Genomic DNA, 19,681 nt, shown 5'->3' with positions numbered 1-19,681 from the left:
AGTGAAAGCATTTATGCACCTTCTGTTTGTTTTTCTAATTTATATGTGAGGGCAATAGGAAATGAGTATGTTTTAGACAGGTCTCAAGAGGATCACACATACAACATTGCAATAAACAAAGTACATTACCTAGCTTTGTGAAAGAGAGTCAGGTACACAGATATTAACTGAGCTTTAGTTCAGTTTACGCTCATGAGGGGTAAATTTAAAATTACAAGTCATCTGTTCAGAATAGTTAGTAGTCTAATAGTAGTCTAATAGTAGACTACATATTAACTGTTTTTCATTTGAGTGTTCTAATTGAAGGGTGGTCTTGCTTTAGCTCCAGCATGAAATTAATTGTTAGACATTTTGACAGATCACAGATTGGAGTGTAATTGATTACTCATTTTATTTGAAAATAAATGTAATGTAGTTAGTGTAGCAGTAGTTAAAAATTCCTGCTAATGTGCTTTACCTGTCCTGCAGGCTTTCGTGATTGCTCTTTGACTCCACTTTTATCTGCCTGGTATTAAGAATTTAATACTTCTAAGATCTAAAAAATTGGTTCTGGGTTGCCTCAGCAAATTTTAATAACTCAATTTTATTTAATATCATTCTAACTTTAGAAATGTAGGTTAGAATCACTGGAAATTCCTCCCTCAGGTCACAGTTTAAATATAATTTCTTCTCTCACTGTCATTCTCACAAGACACCCTCATCTGGATTCTGGTGTTGCTGCTGTGATAGAGAGGATGTTTGAAAGCAGTTGTGGCCAGCTGTCTATTCTAAATACTGATTGTAGAGAAGAGCATTAAATGTGAACTGTTAGCTAACCCAATACTAAAAGAAAGCATGTTGCCATGGCAACATGAAGCCTATCTCAAACGCACAGACTGTAAAGCACAACTGTACCATAGATGACACATCAGTCCATTTCAGAATTCACATAATTTTTGGAAGGAGAGAGAAAACAGGTAGAACTCCAGTCCAGAATCAAACCCAAGACCCAGGGGCTGTGAGGCAGCAGTGCTAGCCACTATTAGTGTAATTAGTTTAATAATCAAAATTCTGCAGCTAGGAATACCATCTTATATTAATGATATGAGGGATTTTAAGTGATATTATAACTATTATATATGATAAGAATATGTAATTTGTATATTAAGTTATAGTGTACTTAATGCTATCCAGACAAGTAATCTCATTTGGTAGGCATAAAATGATGAAAAGCAACAGCATTGTAACACTGTAAAGAGCTTTTGTGGAGACGTTTAGAGCACTTTGACTGAAAGGATAAAAGGAACAGGTTATTGTAAGCGTCAAAGAAGGCTATTAAAACTCACAAAGAAAAATTCTCTCCTCAAATATGTGATTTACAAGTTCCTCCCAAAAAAATAGGTCACTATTCCCTTAGCGCCTTTCTGGCTGAAAAGTTTCAAGCCTGTAATACCTCAGAACTCTGTCTTTGCTGGGTTTTTTACAAACTCATTTTCTGGCTTAGGAATGTAAGCTTTTTCTTTGAGGACTGGACTTTGATGAAATAAACCATTGTTTCCAAGCAGACCCTTTACTGTAGACTCCAGGGTAATTTATACCGTAAAGGTATTATTATTCTCGGTGCCTGTTGATGGGCTTTCTGTTGTCAGCAGTAGCTGGGGTCTTGGCAGATGGAGCAAGATGCTCACATCCATCTGGACTCTGAATGGTAAAAGCTAAGTAGTCTCTAACTGCTCCAAACTAGTGCCATGATCAACAGATAGAATCTGCTCATCCTTAAATTCTGATTCTGCAGCTCTTAATCAGTGTTAAGAAATTTGTTTTCTTTTATTCTTTGCTCCCAGACAGGACTTTTCCTCTTTCAGTGAAGATGGAGGAAGGTTTTGAAACCTGCCTACGGTAGTTGACAAGTCTTTTTAGGGGGGTCAGTGTGAATGAACATATTGTGAATCAAAGCTTTCAAGCAGAACGTCAAGCCTCCTCTTGTTGCACTCTGCTTTAGTTTGAAGCCAGGCTTCCACTTCAGTTCCTCCTGTAAAGGTGCTTTGTAGTTTCATTTCCAGGTTGAAAGTCTTACTTTCCACTGAATTGTTTAGCATAATCCTCTTTGATGAAAAGTCTGGTCCCTCTTTTTTGTTCTTCAGTTGAAAAGCTTGTACTAGAAAAAATAAAGTAAGACGTTATTCCAATAAATGCAGATGTCATCTAAAGCAGACACTCTTTTATGCAGGCCCATGTTACGTCTATGGGAATCCCCTTGCTTATTACTTTAAATAAGGGTTTACAGTAACCATGATAAGAGTGATGTCACCTCGCTGTGGTAAGTGAGAAATGTATAATGGGTATTTCCCAGCCCTCCAGTAACCTCCAGACAGACAGTTCACCATTACAGCAGATGTCTTTTTGGTTTGGCTGTGGTGTCTTGAAAGTGCCTTGACCACATAGTGATATGTGAGCCTTTCCCAGTCTTTCCAAGTAGCTGTTTGGAGGGAGAAGCTTAATATATTGAATAACAAGGCAGTGAAGTGCTTCACTTGCAGAAAAAAGAAAAGCAGTGTAACAAACAGAAAAGCAGAGCAGCTTAGTAGTAAAGAATAAGTTCACCATATGGATGTTCCCTTGTTTGTCGTGTCCTCATCTGTGGTAGTCTGTTCCTGTAAGAGCTTGGAAGCATAACTGTTGTGGGCTTGCTTAACAATTGAATGGTGGTGTTCTATTTCAAAACTTTAGCCCATACAGATGGCAGCTCAGATTGAAGTGCTTTCTTAGGTGGATAACTGAGGGAATGCCCATCTCAAGGTCTGGTTAGGTGTAAGGTTATCCATGTTACCTTACCTGTAGCAATTAATGTGGTCTTTGACCTAACTGGATTAATGTTTTCTAAAATACAGAAAAAGATATATGAGGTAAGGGCTGTTAAACACCAGTGTGCTTCTTTCCCAATGGAGTCTAAGGTCTTATTTCTTCAATATTAGCACTGCAGTCAGTTATCTTGTGGCACAACCGCTTAAGCGGACTGTCTGAAAAAGAAAAGATACAAAAGACTTGAGCTTCAGTATTCACAGAAGCTACAGTTTTTCTGTTTTTTTCAGACATGGTTTTGTGATCTCTGGAAAAACAGAAGCCCCTCACTACAGATTTTTGAAGAAGTCATGCAGGCACTTCTGTTGATTGCAAAGTGTGAAAGTATTTTCTTGTGTCTTAAATAGACAGAGAACAAAGCAGTTTTCTGTCCACATCAATCTGTATCATCTGTGGAGGATGAAGGGGAGTAGGACTGGAGCCAGGTGAGGAGTCACAGTAGAACACTTTGTACACTACTTGAAGCTGTTGAGATAGGCTGAAGGAGATGGCACACTTCGCATTAATATGATACTATTTAGTGCAGTTTCAGAGAGTGCCTTTTTAAAAGATTTATGGAAGCAGTTATCAGGAGTTAAATGCCAGGCTGTGTTGCTCCCCCTCTGTGTGTATGCAAAGAGGAGCACACACTTGGTGAATTGACTGAAAAATCAACAGAACCTTACTATGTTGTGAAGGATGTAGGGTTGCCAGAGTGCAAAAAAATTCCATAGTGACTGATATTTCAGAAATGTCCACTTCACACATAGGGCTGTCTCTATAAAAAGAGCAACGTTTGTACAGCCTATACTTTTTTTGCTGTGGCCATTTTCTTTTTGCAAGAAGCGTGACAGATGTTGAAGATTTATGTACCCAGTTTATAAAGGTTTTAGTTCGATATGAATGGTAAATGCAGTTCTAAGCAGCACTGTACCTAGTAAGCTGCAAAGCAGGGTGGCTTTGAAATTTGGTCATATGCAGTTCTTGATCACATATACAAGTGTTCAAACCAGAGGAACAAAAGCACAATCAATTATTATTTCTTGACATTTGTCGTTTCTCTCCCTAGTCTGTGCAAACAAGCTCCACTAGCAATATTGATATGTTGTTTCTGAACATGTTCATTGTGAGGAAAATTACCATTCCAGTTACTCAGCTAGATTTCAATGTGTTCAAATAAAAAGAGGCAGTGGGTGCTACACTACACTGCAGGTTGCAGGCATGATTGTCATCTTTTTGCACTGTTTGTCCCTGTAATAGTAATGACTACAGGCGGGCAGCGAGCGAGACGGAGGTAATCACTTAACTGATTGTGCCTGCAATGGGGCTTTTTTTTCCTCTTTTGACAGCACACCATTGTCACATACGGTCGGCAATGCACTTTTAAGTAGATTGATTGCAAAGATCAACCAAGAAAACCAAGTCTTGGTTAAATCCCTTTAGCTAAGGAGCTCAGCCGATTCCTAATACACCTTAGAATAAATGTATTTGATAGCAAAATATTTAATTTATTAAATATTGTGGAATTTAAGTCAGATGAATAACTGATCTGGTCTGTTTTTTTAAAGGTTATCTTTGCTTATCTAATAGACTATTTGTCTATTTTTCTTTAAAAAGCAATATTAATATCAAATTCAGCTTTTCTCTGTGCAGCATCTTAAAGCTCACTTCAAACTCAGCCAAGTGAGTCACACAAATATTGCTCAAATCAAAGCTCTACAACCTCATTGTGTTTGGGTTGTGCAACGTTGATTTTCAGATCTCATGTGAAGTTGAGGATTGTTTTTTTTTCTCCTTTTTTCTACGGGAATTTCAGTAACATAATTGTCTTTGGAGCGAGTGTACCCGTAATCATAACCTAATTTGTGAGACAATTTAAACTAGGACACTCTGGTGAAAGAAGCTGCTTTTATATGATGCCAGCTAGAATAATACATGGAGGCTTGATTTATGGATTGGAGCATAAATTGTGGTTACACATGAGACATTTAGAGACGTCTTTCTGCCCAGCTGAGCTGTCTTAAAGCAGGGAGACATCATCATGTCCACTATAATGATAAGTAAACCATCATTGATAGAGAAGATTTTGAGATCTAGAAAAAAGAGATTTTTTTTTAAAGTGGCCTACTTGGAAAAGGCAGATAGAGGAGGAAATATAAGAAAACCTTTGTAGACAATGATTAAGTGAACAGTAATATTAATTTTCTTTGTATTCCAACCAGATGCTACCCTAAATCATTTCAAGTCTGGGAGCTTAGGCTACTGTGGTTCCAGCATGCTGGCACAAGTTTTAAGTTCAGTAAACTCATTTACATTGCACCACTGTCATATTTACTGATTACAAGCATGCTGAAGGTGATTTGGAATAACACCGCTAAATCTGCCACAGAATCTTTTAAAATGGATTAAACCTTTTTTTTTCCTCTTAGGGAACATTTATGGATATGGTTTGAGTTAACAAATTATAGTTGTCTCCTTGTGTATTCCAGGAATTTAGTCTTGCCCTCAGTTTAAAAGAAATTAGCTGGCATCCTAAGTTTTGTCTGCACTGTAGTCTGTACTTACTTTCCCGGACAGAGGTGGAAGTTCCCTTATAGAACTGTAAACAAACGAGTATCATTAGGTTTCTTGGGAAAACAGGAAGTTATCAGATCCTCATCTGATGTCACTAGGGGTTGAGTTCTGTGGGATTGCCTTGTGTCTCTGTCCCCACATTGTGCTGACAAAAGGATTGTCATTATATAGTTTTTTTTCTCTTTTTTTTATAGTGGGTTTATTACACAGCTGTATATATTAAGGAACGAGTAATAGGTTTATTTCATGCTGGAAAGAGAAGAAAGAAAACACAAACATTTCGGCCGTGGAGCCTTCTTCAGGTTTTTTTTCCTTTCTTCTCTTTTCAGCATGGAATAAACCTATTACTTGTTCCTTTGCAGCCTATGCATGCTGACCCAGCTACCCACCTGTATATATTATGTACAAGTCTTCATCGAAGCAATTGTAACAATATCTCTTCTGTATCCTTTGCTCCAGGCTTGTTGCTTAAGCAAAGATTGTGTGCATCTTCACAGAAACAAAATATTGAACTGTTTCTTTCTGCTGTTAAGTAAATGGTCACTATTTAAAACACTAGGCATCTGAATTGGATTAAGCATACCTAGTTTACTTAGTCTATCCAGTATATTTAATAAATAAAAACAGAACACTCATTCCAGGTACAAAAGGTATGTACTCGGATAACAGTAGAATACAGGTTAGTAGCAGACTATAGACTGTACCTCGGAACACTGAGATTAGAACTTTGAGTTGTGAATTTTCCCTGCATGCACAGATACAGAAAGTGAATTTTTGCCTGCATGCACCGACATTCAATGCACGTTTCTAATACATTTATTGAGCTTTAGAGTGCAATTAATTAAAATTCTGAGGTATCTAGAGGTAAATAGGTATATTGTTCTGCATTTATTTCTGCTGGGAGGAGTCTATGATGTTTGCACTACAAACTTTGCATGCTTACTTCCTCTTTACTTTACTGTGCATTCTGCATTCAGTCCATTATGTGAAGTATTTTGTATATGTTTGCGCTTTTCGAAATTCACTCTCTGGACCTGTGGATATTGCTGTGCTCAAATACCCTTTACATGTTCTTCCCGTCTCTCTGACCCACTTGTCTGTGTGTTGCAAATGTCTTGTAGTTCTATCTCCAGTCTCGGTTCACCTGGAGAGGTGCTCGCCTTCTACGTCCTCTGCTGCAATTCACCTTGATTATGATGGCATTCTACACTGGCCTGTCCCGGGTCTCCGACCACAAGCACCATCCCACCGATGTCCTGGCAGGGTTTGTGCAAGGCGCCCTGGTGGCTTACTGCATAGTGAGTACTTAGATTCATTAAGTACAGCCTCATCAGTTTCACTCCCACACCGTGCATTTGTGCAACCAGATGACTCACTTCATAGAGATTTGCACCAGCACCACAAAAGATCCCTCTCGGACCCAGTCTTGGCCAGTGTAGTAAGTCATCCTGGCCATTCCCCTCATTGAGGAGACCTTTGTATTGCCGTAGGACTGATTATGGTTGGAAGTCCATTATACATGCATATGTACATGTTTGAACATAGATGTGTGTGAATACATATATGTACTTTGCATGCTGTAATTTTTTTAAACATCATTCTGTATGCCGTAGGCACCATGTTTTAATTATTCAACAATAAGGAAATAATGTGCAGAAGCAAACTGATGTGATCAGTAAAAATATATATCCAGATTCATAAGGGCAGTCCTATTTTCTATTTTTTTTATTTCCCTTCATCATTTAGATGTATGTTTATCTAAAAGGTAAGGATTTATGAATTCACCATAAAAGTCCCAAGAAATTAACTTTGGACCATGGCACAAATTTGTCCCTATTCAAGGGGATGGGAGGGACATGTTCCTTTCATGGGAAATAGACTCTTAACTACAAACTATTTTGGTCTGCATATAAATGAAATAAGAGTCCCCAGAGATGTAAGACTTCAGTGAGAAGCTATGTCACTTTTTTTTAATAGAATAAAAGAACATTATGTTACCAATTGCTTAATGACTGAAGCTGAGAATTAACCTTAAAATATACTGGCATCAGCTCGAGAGTCTTTGTTGTCCATCGAATCTTAAATTCAACTGAGTTTAGAAAATATAGTTTATAATAATCAGCTACAGATTGCTTGAAAAAATTCTGGAACAAATGAGGGACACTCAAAAGCTCTCAACAGTGTCCGTGTGCAGAATGTGCAGGTTGTATAATGAAAGTTCCTCCAGCCACTGCCATAATGCAAACTCTGCTGTCACTAAGGGCAACCTGTTAAAATAATACAGATTCTACTGTTTGTGAAATACAAAAAAGCTATTAGTGTTTTAGACCTTGTCTCCTCTGTTGTTTGATTATGTCACTTTACAAATTCAGTGAGTTTGCTTAAGGTATTGGGGGGGGGGGGGCTTTTTTAAACCCAGACAGTAAACAAGCTCAGCTGCAGTTTGCAGAGGCCCACTTTTCTCTTGGGGGGGTAGGCAAAACAATTATGAAAATTGTTTGCTTCAAACTAAGTGCTTTCACAGAGTTCTATAGACATCTCCCTGTATGGCAGCCAAACTTAGCACAGCCACTGTCACTGTCAGGATGTTTTCTGAGGGCTCTTGGCCGCCACAAAACCTTGGGCTCTGATACTGGGCACACAAGAATCTGGAGGGATGTCTTTCATCAATGAAATCACTGCTGACAGGGTCCCTTCTCTGTATCGGTGAAAGACCTTGTAGCTCAGTTGTGTGCTTTAGAAAGGTTGGTATTGCTTCTGACTGGTATTTAAGCGAGTGTCATATGTGCCAAACAACTTAGCAGTTATGGTCACAGAAGCATAGACTTTTAATGCAGGAATTTGTGGTGCCATGGTAAGGGCTCATTACTGACATATTTGAATCTAATATTTTAATGTGATCCAAAGCTCAGTCTCCTAAATATTTATGTTCATGTGTCCTATAATGACCACTTGAAGAAGTGATGCCAGACATTTCATACAATTTTAAACATTAGCCAGAGAGTGCTCTTTTGAGCGGCAGTACACAGATTGGTTTCTTTTCAAGCTTGGTGATAAACATGTTATTAATGTTCTTTCACTAAGCTGCTGTAATTACAGGGCTCTGTAATATTTTTTTGGTAAATTGTTTCCTTTAGTTTAAGATTTTATAAAGTTCCTGGGTGACTGTAACTTGTTCTTTACTACAGTGTATGCAGAAGTGCCTCCTTTAGGAATAAATAAAGGAGGGCAGCTGAAGGATAGAATGGCCAGTGGAGTGACAACATTCTACTAGGCTAGGCTTTGGCAGTGGATTCCAGTGGTTGTATCACCATAAGTTTACTTTCTGTTTTATCTGGTCCTCCATTCCCATTGACCCAGTAAACTACACACTATAACACTTACTGTGTGCAATTCAAATATCTTTAATAACCGATGATCAGAAGTGGTCTTTGGAGGAATTGCTGTTGGAGAAAGGAAACACCAATCTCATAACTGATCATACTTGGACTATGATCATGCCAGATCTTTAAAGAATCAGTAGATTAGGATTATTCCTTACCTTAAAAAGTAGACCTTGTTTTTTTTGCTAATGATTATGCTGATTGCATAGCTCTTTGTGGTAAAATCCCCCTTCATCAGCCTAGTAGATAACATAAGTAGTCCCATTTTACTGTTTATCATCCATTATTGTGTATTCCAACCCCAAAACTTTCTTTCTCCAGAGCTTGATCACTTATTTTATGGTCTCTACTGCCTTGTGCATAAAAAAAACTCACATTCTCAATAATTAAAGAAATTAAGAAATGAGGCTTTAGCAAAAGTGTAGTATTTAATATAGTCATCAAAAAACATGGGAGACAGTTAAATTGCATCATAATCTAGGGGTACAGAGCTCCTGTCCTGTTGGGCCAGTTAGTCCATTTAATATAGTGTCTGTGAAGATTTGTGAACTTAAACCATTCTGCTGGTAAATGTATAAGCTTCTTCTTATGGCACTATTTTCAAGACCTGCAACTTAAGTAAAGCTAATGGCAGTTTAGTGAGGTAAGACATTCTTTCAGGACTTTTTTTACATGTTACAAAGGGTTCATATCTTTTTGGTCGTACCTGCATGTTTTCTGCAGTGGATGGCATCTTTTTTCACAGATTCTGGGCAGATGGCACTTTGTTCATGACATGGAGGGGCAAAGGTGGACAGGGACTGAGCTAGCCATGAATGGCTTTTCCTGCAGCTCCCTGCACAAGGCCACTGGCAAGGAAACAGCTGTGAGAAAATGGTCTGAAGCTTCTCTTCCTTTCTCTTCATACTAAAGGATTTAGCTTTTAGCAAGAAAATCCAGACCTTGTACATCCCATAATTCCTTAGGAGGGCAAGGGTCATTGTCAATATCCTGCTCTTAGTAAGGGTCTCTCCCAAGATCAGACTGCCAGTTAAGTTCTTTAAGGCTTGGTATGGTAGAGAAAAGGGTGCCCTTAAGATATCCTATCTGTAGTGCTTGAATTATTTCAAGCCCCTCAATCAGACTACCTTTTTTCACTCCAGGCAATTGATTCACAAAGCAAACAGACTCCAGCAGTATGTCAGGGGCTATTACTGAAACAAATGTTTATAATCATTTTAAGATCACTCACACTTCATTTGACCCTTCACATATTTCACATTTGCCTTCTCTGTCCTAATCCACCAGTGTTTCAGGAGGGTGTTGCTTTCACTGTACTTCCTCGTTATAAAATTGACTGTTTACAAGTACTTGCATACTGTTGGTGGTTGCATGGGGCAAAAGCAGATTCATTCAACGAAGAGAACCACTGTGGCTTTCTCATGTTCTTCTCTCAAGTGTGAAATTGAAGAGCCCAGAAAGAGAGAAAGACAGACAGCCCTGTCAGTTATGATTGACTCAGAAGAATAACACAGAAAATGCTAATGCCGAAAGTTTTTAACTTGAGATCCCTTAACTTGGCAGCTCTGATGAGCATTTTTCAATCATGGGAGGTTTTCATTTACCATATTGAAAGCATTATCTGAGATGTTTAAATATTTTTAAATGTCTAGTTTCTTCATCTTCATTAAGGGAGGCAGACTTGTATCACTTTATCTTACTGGAGTTTTCACAAGTGTCCTAAATTCCCATTCCTTAAACTCAGGTTCCCTTTTTGACACTTTTAACTAAAACCAAACAGGGATTTAGAGCCATTGTAATTTCCTGCCTGACTCAACCATTTTGTGAGTCAGATGCCATAAAACCTGGTTTTTAAAGGGTTCCATCTGTAAGCCATTCCTCATCTAACTCTGATGTTCATCAGCAGGAGACTTTTTTGGGTTCACAAAAGACTGCCATACATTAGTTCTCCTCCCTTTATTAGTAACAGTGTACAAAAAACTTTGGATGGTCTGTGAGTGTTGGAGATCCTGCTTCTCGGTGAAACATTAAACTTCATAGTTAAAGTCAGAGTTTTCCCACAGAAAAAAGAGTGCTCTTCAATTCCAATGTTTACATATTATGAATAAAAATCACTCCTCCACTACGTTCTGTATAATCAGTACCTTATTAAATTATGGTAACGGTATTTAAATACACCCACCAAATGCTCATTCCAAACCTAATACAGAGAAAGTAGAGTTCTTGAAAACATAAGCCCTCTGTTAAGTGTAGGATTTATGATTTGAATACTGAACTCAAAAAAATGAAATGCAGCATAGATCCATTTTTTTCTTAGACATGTAGCTGCTCATTATTAAATCACAGAAATTAAACTATATTGACAGAGCAGTTTTGGAGCAACAGCCTTTGCTAAGATACTGTCTCATCCACCTCCATTCCATGACTTTCTTCTGGATTTGCTCCTGCGGGATTGCTGTGGCTCTGCAGTGAGATGAGGAGCTCCAACTCGGATTGTTGTTGTTGCTGTCAGGGCAGTCCCAATACAGTGGGCTTCCTTGAAGGAAGGGGACAACTTTTAATTTTTCCCCCATAGGGACACAGCAAATCCTACAATAATAAATATTAATTGAGAGCTGCCGTTGTAAGGCCTATAGTGTATAAGGCCTATATAGCCAGGCTGTCATGTGATGACACGGGAGCTCATCATACCCTGATTTACAGAAAACATTATTCTACAGCAATTTTATAAGAAATAATTAGCAGAAATTAAGGACTAAATTGCTCTCTGGTTGGAGGTTTGGTGATGATTCATAAACAAATGCCTCTCTTGAAGCTGGAATGGAGGCCCCTCTTAGTCATTTCATAATGAGAAGACCTAATTTTGTTCCTAATGACATTACATAAGGGTGGAAAAGGTCACCAGGAAAATAGCATGACTTAATCATAAGAATAACCATGGTCTCCAAGCATTTGTTTCAGACTCCTATCTAAGAGAAAAAAATGCTTATAGTAAAGCTATTATCGTATGTAAAAAAACTACAGTTGACTTCTTTTTCAATTCCTGTGGATATAGAGCAGTAGTTCTCTTTGTCAGGCAGTTGGTAGGAATATTACGAAGTTGTGGCAGAATATCAGGAAAGGAAGAATCGAAATACACATCACACATGATAGTGTCTTGGAGTGCCCTGACAGCTGGCTTCTCAGTAGTAGGGGCTGTTCATGGATATGTCCGGCACAGTCTTCTGTTCAGAACAGGAAAGAGAATTCCTTTTTTAGCTTTCACTGGTGACTGGCAAGGGTCGTGACTTGCCATAGTGTGTAGCTTTGAAACAGGAAACATGACGGGCAGATTTATGCCTACACTTCATTTTGACAAAAATAGTTATTGTTTCCTCTCTGCTTTCTTGCATTGTACACTGTTCACTCCAGGCATGCAGAATCGACACGCCTATCAATCCAGACTGAAATACATTTCAGCTGTTATCAGCAGCTGAGCAGCACTATGGATCTAGAGAGGTTACGCTGCCCAGTCTCCCACACGTCCTTTGTGACCTTCTCAGGGTCCCTGTAGAGCGTCAGCTTTCTGTCTGCAGCTCTTCTGTCAGTCTTTGATAAGTTTCCTTTCATGAAAAAGATGTAACCTTTCAACACAAAAACTAGTCGCTGAGCTTCTTCTGATGTTGTTCATATATCACAGATTACAAAAATCTACAAAGATTAAAAATGCATAAATCCAAATAATTTACATACTGTATGTACCTAATATGCACATTGAAGTCTTTTATTATAGTGCATTGCTTAGAATGTGTTGAATGCTGTATGGTATATTTTAGCATATGTAGAGACTTGTGTTGTATAAATGCTAATGTTGTATATAAAGACATTACATTGTTTTGAAGAACAGAATATTACATATATTATGTAAGTTGATGCCCTTTACTGTTCAATAATTTATTTTTCTGGAAGATATTTAATATTCATAGTGCCAGTCCCATAGATTTAAACAGGGAAAGAGCTAGGACCCACCCTATTAGGACATGTGGGCGGGACCAAACTGAAGTGTCACCTGGGACTCTTTCTGAAAGCTGGCTCAAGCGTGTAAATAGCTGAGAAGTAAGGTATTGTGGGTGCAACACCAATTGCTGCAGCTCTTGCATCACTGACAGAACAGGGTAGAGGAATCTCAAAGGAGAACTGCATGTGGTGAGACATTGGATCCCAAAGGGATTGTTACAATTTAATATCAATTATTTTTGGCTACTAAACTGTTTTTTTGTTTAAGGACGTATAAAGCTAGTAAAGGCTTTTATTTAATTTACTTCCTATTCCTTGATCTCTTCTATCCGTTCCTCACACCAGTGCTGAGCAAGCTTGAAAATGTCAACGAATATTATATTTTTATGTGTGATACCTCAATATATTTTCAGTTGGTTATGTAACACCACATTAGTAAGTACACAAATAATCTCAGATGAAGAAAGCCAGACTTTAAGATACTTAAGGTATCTTGAGTATCTGGAGGGAAGCTGTAAAGTGTTCTTGACAATAGCTGTTTCCATAGGCCTGTTTCCTTTCAGACACTCCCAGGTAACCTGCCCTCAATATCCTCTCCAGCTATGACGTCATTGAGTATTCAGGAAAGGCTCTCTTTTTGTGTCTCTTCCTCTCGTGTCCTACTCCCACGGCAACAGAGCGCTAACTCAGAGGAAACCGAGTGACTTCACACCCTCAGGCAGTAGTGGGAGGGAAAGTTTAATTTTGAAAAGGAAAAAAAGTGACTAATATTGTGTTTTTCACAATTAATGGGTGTCCTTATTAATGGCTATGTGAGTGTTCTGTAATATCCGGGCAAATTAAGTATGAATTGTAACATTGAAATGATAGTCAGTATGAACAACACTCTTACCACTTCCTTTGATGGATTGCTTAGTAGTCTGATAATGCCAAGCCATTCCTAATGAATTGCATTTTTATCTAAACTGGTGTTCTAATGAACTTGTTTAGACTGTTATATGCCTGAGGAAGAGACCATTAGACGTCTGTATTTTTAGAGATAGCATTATTTTCCATGCTGTAAAATATCATATGACTGACGTGTAGCATGTCATTTTCTTCTACATAAGTGTATTCAACAGCAAACAGAATCTGAATCAGTTCTTTTTGAAAGAACATCAATATTCATTCCATATACTGTACAGTGCATTGGTGAATTGCTTTCCTGTCAACATCTCTGTGCTAAAAAGCACGAGAGCTGACTTGGACAGTTGCCAACCCTCAGACATATGTATATATAGCCGTAGAAACACAAGTCACATTGGAATTGCACTTTCTCAGCTAAAAGGAGCACTACATATTTGCATGCTTTTTGATATCTGTTTTACTAAATGTGTAATTTTTGGTGTTTTTGCTTCATTGGGATTCCTGTGTTATTTTTTTTAAAGAGTAATGAGTATAAAAAGGTACTAATGAAACTTTAGAGTACATTTTCTTTTTAAAACCATTGTCTGTAGCTGTTACCCACACAGCCTGATCTCAAAGCTCTTTGTTTTTTGTTTTCTTTAAGGTGTTTTATGTGTCGGATCTCTTCAAGCCCAAGATAAAGACCACCACCCCACCACCATCTCCCATTAAAAAAGAACTGCTTCCTTCAGCAGACATAATTGAACGTAACAACCATCACAACATGGTGTGAGCAAGCAGCGGAACAGTTTAAACAATGAAGAACAGACCTGTGACAGGTGAACAGCATCACAATGCTGCTTCTCCTTCTCATCTGACAGTAGAATGTAGGGAAGAGAGACTTTTTTTTTTACTTCTTCTGTTTTTACCCACAAGTCAAGCAAAAAGGCCTGAAAATGGAGAGTTTTGAGACCACTGCTTCCAGTTCGCATGCAAAGAACTTTCTCTGAGATTGTAGAGGAGTAACTACAAATATACCGACATGAAGTGTAGCTGTGAAGATGTGCAGCTGGTTAAAGTTAGAGTTCACCGTTTTGTATTATCTCCGTGGCCTTGGTATTGGACAACAAATTCCTTATGTATAGGAATGTTTTTTTTTCTGCAATTTACTAGCAATGATATATTAACAATATAAAATAATTTATAGAACTATATTCAAACTCATTGTCAACTAGTATTGCTTCTTGTCTAGGAGCAATAATTATTAGAAAGCCTGTTGATATTTTTGTATGACACCAAGGAGTATTCTAGTCTTAGAATACACAAGTGAGGGAAAGATCATTCTGATGGATAAGCTTGGCTTATGTCTGTCCCTTACTGGAATCCTCCGGTTACTTCAAGCATAGTAGTGCAGAGTCTGCAGTATGAGCTTATGTTTAACATTTGGTGATTTAATCTTTTGTAAAGGCATCAGGCTTGCTCAAAGTATTCAATACACCAATTCAACTCCATGGGATGTTGCAAAAATCATTAAAGCATGGAAGGGGTGGGAAAACAATCTAGATTATCAGATGCCTGTTAAAAACATGTATTTTTTATATATTTTTTTGCTTTGAAGGCAATGTGAAATGGATGTTTTATTATCACTGCCTCCCGTCACCAGCCGTACTGTAAAAGCGTGGCTGTGCCATGCTGAGCTGTGATGGTGGTAGGGTTTTCAGTACCAGGTGGGTGGGTGTTAGGGGAGAGTTGGGGTTAGGGAAATGGGGATCAGTTGTGACCATCCTTGGGGTTGACTCCCAGGGAGTGCCGGCACATTGGCGTCAGGGCTTCCTGCTGGCTGGGAAGTGTTGACACAGTCACACGTAAACAGAACTATACATTCCTGGAGTACAGCAGACAAGCCCCCACACGCAGCTTCAGTAATAAGGCCTGACTGTTGAATCATGACGTCTGCCTTCACTTGTGATGCATGGAGCATGTTACACAACAACATCAAAGCCAAGCCAAGGGTTTAGGACTTATTAAAAATATTCTCTCATATATATATCTTTCTAGTATATTCTTACTAAAAAGATACATATGTGCTGTGGGTTTTATTCTGAATTTTATTTGCAATCAGTGCATCTTATCATTTGTGAAAAAAAGTTACTAAATGACTAGGGAATGTTAACTGCAAATAAAGCATACAGTATTCTCAATGTACACAATAACATTACAAAAATCTCTGAACTGTTGCACATCCTTTTCATTGTATAGTCCGTCCTATCATTTCAATCATAACAAGCTCTGTTTATTTTTTTTATAAATATATAAATAATGTATAGAACACTTAAAATAACTATGTAAAATATTTTCTGAAACTTTCAGATATTATATCCACTATGAATAAGTGTCATGACCTGTGTTATTTACAAAGTGCTGCTTAAAAAAAGCATTGACCGATTTTGTATGTAGTTAACTAAAATATTGTAGAATTGTAATAGATTTTTTTAATAAAGGTTAAAAAAGCTACACCTACAATTGTATTAAAATTACTTGTAGTATTTTTGTATTGACTTTTTGTACAAAACAAATATTAGCAAATAAAGTTTGTTTCTGCAAAATGTATTTGGATGTAATACATGTGCTTTTAAATAAAAAAAGTTCAGTATCAACAAGTAAGTACTGTAACTGCAATGTATTCACTGAGACAATAGTTTCTTTGACAGAACCAATTTTTCTCCACAGGGAAGAGCACCAAGCAGTGTGAAGTGATTTCATCTAATCTTTCACTTTGTGTTACACTACTTCAATCCTGAAAAGGCCAGAAGGTTTCTGGTTTTATTTCTACCTTAATTACCTAATTAAACTCATTATGTGCTTAATTGGACAAATTGAAATCTTTCCTTGTTCTTAAAAAGGTGGAGAATTTAAAGAGACCTGTAAAACCTGCTGGGAAGCAGCCCTTGGGGACTGGAGTTGCCCATCTCCGTTTTGACCGATCATGATTTTGAACTCGATGCCCAAACATTTAGTAATCCTTAGTGAGTAGTCCCTTCAGTCTCTCAGATCAGCAGCACTAGCTTAAACAAGACATGTTTTCGACATGGTTCTGAAATAGCTGATGACCCCATCCTACTATAATTCCAGGATTGCTTTCAGGTGGTGCTGTGATGAGGTAATAGTGTGTGGGATGGAACTCCACATTCCACTGGTCCAACCAGTATTTAATAAGATTAGTCCTGGCGGGAGTAGTGGTAAAAGTGTGCCTTCAGCTTATGCCAGTCACACATTGTCTGCCACTTTCCATGTGATTCATAATATTTTAGCCAGCAAGTGTATAATAACTTAGAATAAGCCCATGAAATATTTAAGATACACTGAAAGCCCCCAACCCCCCAAAATCAGCAAGTGCAGATTGCTGTCTGTGATGTTTAATTTGTCATTGATAAAAAGGAATTCTTGCTAATTGATTATACAGTGAAATACTGTTTATTGGCAGCTGTTTAGAGCGAATTACAGGTCACGTTGATGGAAACTGATCTTTCAGTAGAAGGCTAATTAATATTCTATCGTTAAGATGAATATCTAACCACTCATTATGAGAAAGCTGGTAGGGACCCAGCCATCTGGAGCTTGTCCTGGAAGCACAGGGAACAAGGTTGGACCCCACCCTGGATGGGATGCCAACCATCACAGGCCAGTCACACACACCTGATGAACTCAGGGTGGCTTTAGACAATGAAAGAAAACCCATGCGACCACAGGAGAAACACCACACAGAAGGCTGTAACTCTGCAGCACTAATTGCCATATAAGGGATTTTTCTCCGTTAGCTGGTATCATTTTGTTAACATGTTAGAATTGTAGCCTAGAACAGAGATTCTCAATCCTGGATGACCACACACCTGGTAGTTTGAACTTTTGTAAGTTTTTTTTTCTACTCACGACTGTGTGTGATTTTGTTACTTAATAAATGCAGTAGTTCAAAAACATCATCCAACACCTGAAAAGAAATAAATTCAAATGAATTCCGTTATGAAGTCAGTTAAGGATTCAATTATGTAACACAGCTTGACTGGAACGAAAACCAGCAGGTGTGTGTGGGGGTCTCCAGGACCAGGAATTGGAACCGGGCCTCTGGTCTAGCATCCAGAAAGAGCTATACCAGCAGTGAGATTTTGCTTTACAAAAATAAGAAACTTCAAAGATCCACCCTTATGACAATTTGCTGTATACATTGATGGGGGTGCATGTGATTTATTTTAGTAATGAAGAAACGACACCAGCAAAAAGATCATAACATGAAGCAAATGCCAAGTAAGGTCACGGTTTTTGACAAACTGTAAACAGCGTCCCTTGCAGTCGTGGAGCGCATGGCCTGTTTAGATGTTATCTGGTTGCTAGAGCACCATCACAGGGAATCTGGACTGTTTCCCTGAGATCTGACAGCCATAGGCCAACACACTGCAGCCTGATTCCTTCAATGATTAATGAGGAGAAATTCTCAGCTTTATTGCCTTGATATGTTTACAGTATCTTGGCACTGGAGAGATGAAGCTGAACATTACTTTGCTTTGGCAGTGCTCTACGCTTGCCCTTGCTGTTGCAGAAGGGATAGTGAGATCAGTTCCCAATGCTCGCATTGCGTGTCAAAAAACTTTCCCTGGACAAAAACATTCCTGCCCAGTATAATGTGCCCTGTTTACATCCTCAGTAATATAGTGTTGTATCATTTCCTTTAAATACAATCATATTTCAAACAGGGTGGAATGGTCACACAATGGTTAACATTGCTGCCTCATAGCTCTGGGGCCCTGGGTAAAATTCCAGACCTGGAGTGCTATCTGTGTGAAGTTTGTATGTTCTGCCTGTGTTTGCGTAGGTCTCCTTCAGGTGCTCCTGTTTCCTCCTACAGTCCAAAGACTTACTGGTAGGTTAACTGGCCCTGGTGTAACTGTGCGCGTGTCTGTTTGTACCTTGTGACGGACTGGCATCCTGTCTGGTGTGCCCTGCCTTGTGCCCGTTGCTTACGAAGATAAGCTCCAGCTCCTCTGTGACCCTGAATTAGATGAAGTAATTAAAAAATGGATGTATGGATTATACTTTACACATCTTTGTGCACTCTTATCTGAATCTAGATTGCAGAATTGCAAAACATTTTTTTTACTTGAAAGCATCTGTACTAATTCACAGGTAGCTTTGCTTCTGCTTCCCTCTACACAGTAAAAGCCACGTCTCAAAATAATGAATGATAGGCTTCTAGTATTTACTGTATATTGTGTGGAGGTGAGCAAAGTGTGTTTTAGAGCAACTGGCTTAGGTAACTTGTTATAATCTTTGAGCTTTGAACACAACATTTTGGCTGTGGAGCCTTCTTCAGGTGTGATAAAGAGAGGAAAGTCATTGAATGGTATACATGTATGCCTGTACAGGCTTAATTCTCCATCTCTAACAATATTATTATCTAATTTATCCATCTTTTTGTGTCACTAACCAAAATCCAACCATACATTTTTTGGGAAATAATTTAGTCCATGTATTGCTTGCTCAAAGCCCATGTTTTACTAGAACTGCTTTTGTGCTAATTAAAATCTGTCCTTTCACCTAGTGTAGTTTCATTTGTTTTCCCGTGTCCCCTGGGAGGGTGCTTGCAGAATATTCCCAGAGAGGATGAAGGAGCTAACCCTTCTTCCTCTCATTATCATTGGACTTCCAACCAAGGGCTTCACCTCTTGAAAGGTCTGCATTGCAGAGATAAGAGCAGCACTTTGAGAAGTGTTTCTTCACTTATTCCCAGGCATTTTAACTGGACCACACATACCAAAATACTTTATTACAAAAAGCATCAAATATTTCTTTTGGACTTCAAAATCTTTCTAAAAATATTTATTTTTAGAAAGTAGACCATAAGAAGTAGCTTACTTCACATTTGGTGAAAACAATTTTTTGAAAGATTAAAAATTGCTTCACACGGGGTGACATTAGACTGAATCGTGTCAGATTCTCCACAAATTGTTTGTAACTCTCTCATGCTGAAT

The 19,681-nt window shown here is 38.3% G+C and overlaps 1 protein-coding gene across 4 annotated transcripts in view; it reads left to right on the top strand.

Annotated features, from left to right (window-relative positions):
* The window catches only part of plpp3 (phospholipid phosphatase 3), a 44,550-nt gene extending 28,228 nt beyond the window's left edge, over positions 1-16,322 (top strand). For 3 of the 4 annotated variants that reach the window (XM_088927089.1, XM_088927090.1, XM_088927092.1), the window contains exons 5-6: positions 6,516-6,692; positions 14,323-16,322. In XM_088927089.1, coding sequence (XP_088783215.1) covers positions 6,516-6,692; positions 14,323-14,451 — 306 coding nt within the window. In that variant the 3' untranslated portion in view covers positions 14,452-16,322. The remainder of the gene's footprint in view (positions 1-6,515; positions 6,693-14,322) is intronic. The other variant, XM_088927093.1, reaches the window with a different exon arrangement.
* Positions 16,323-19,681: the final 3,359 nt, after the last annotated feature.

Source organism: Atractosteus spatula, chromosome 11 (genome assembly GCF_055471065.1).
Source record: "Atractosteus spatula isolate fAtrSpa1 chromosome 11, fAtrSpa1.hap1, whole genome shotgun sequence".
NCBI lineage: Eukaryota > Metazoa > Chordata > Actinopteri > Semionotiformes > Lepisosteidae > Atractosteus > Atractosteus spatula.
The sequence above is the reverse complement of the archived record's forward strand: the minus strand, read 5'-3'. Positions and strand labels throughout refer to the sequence as shown.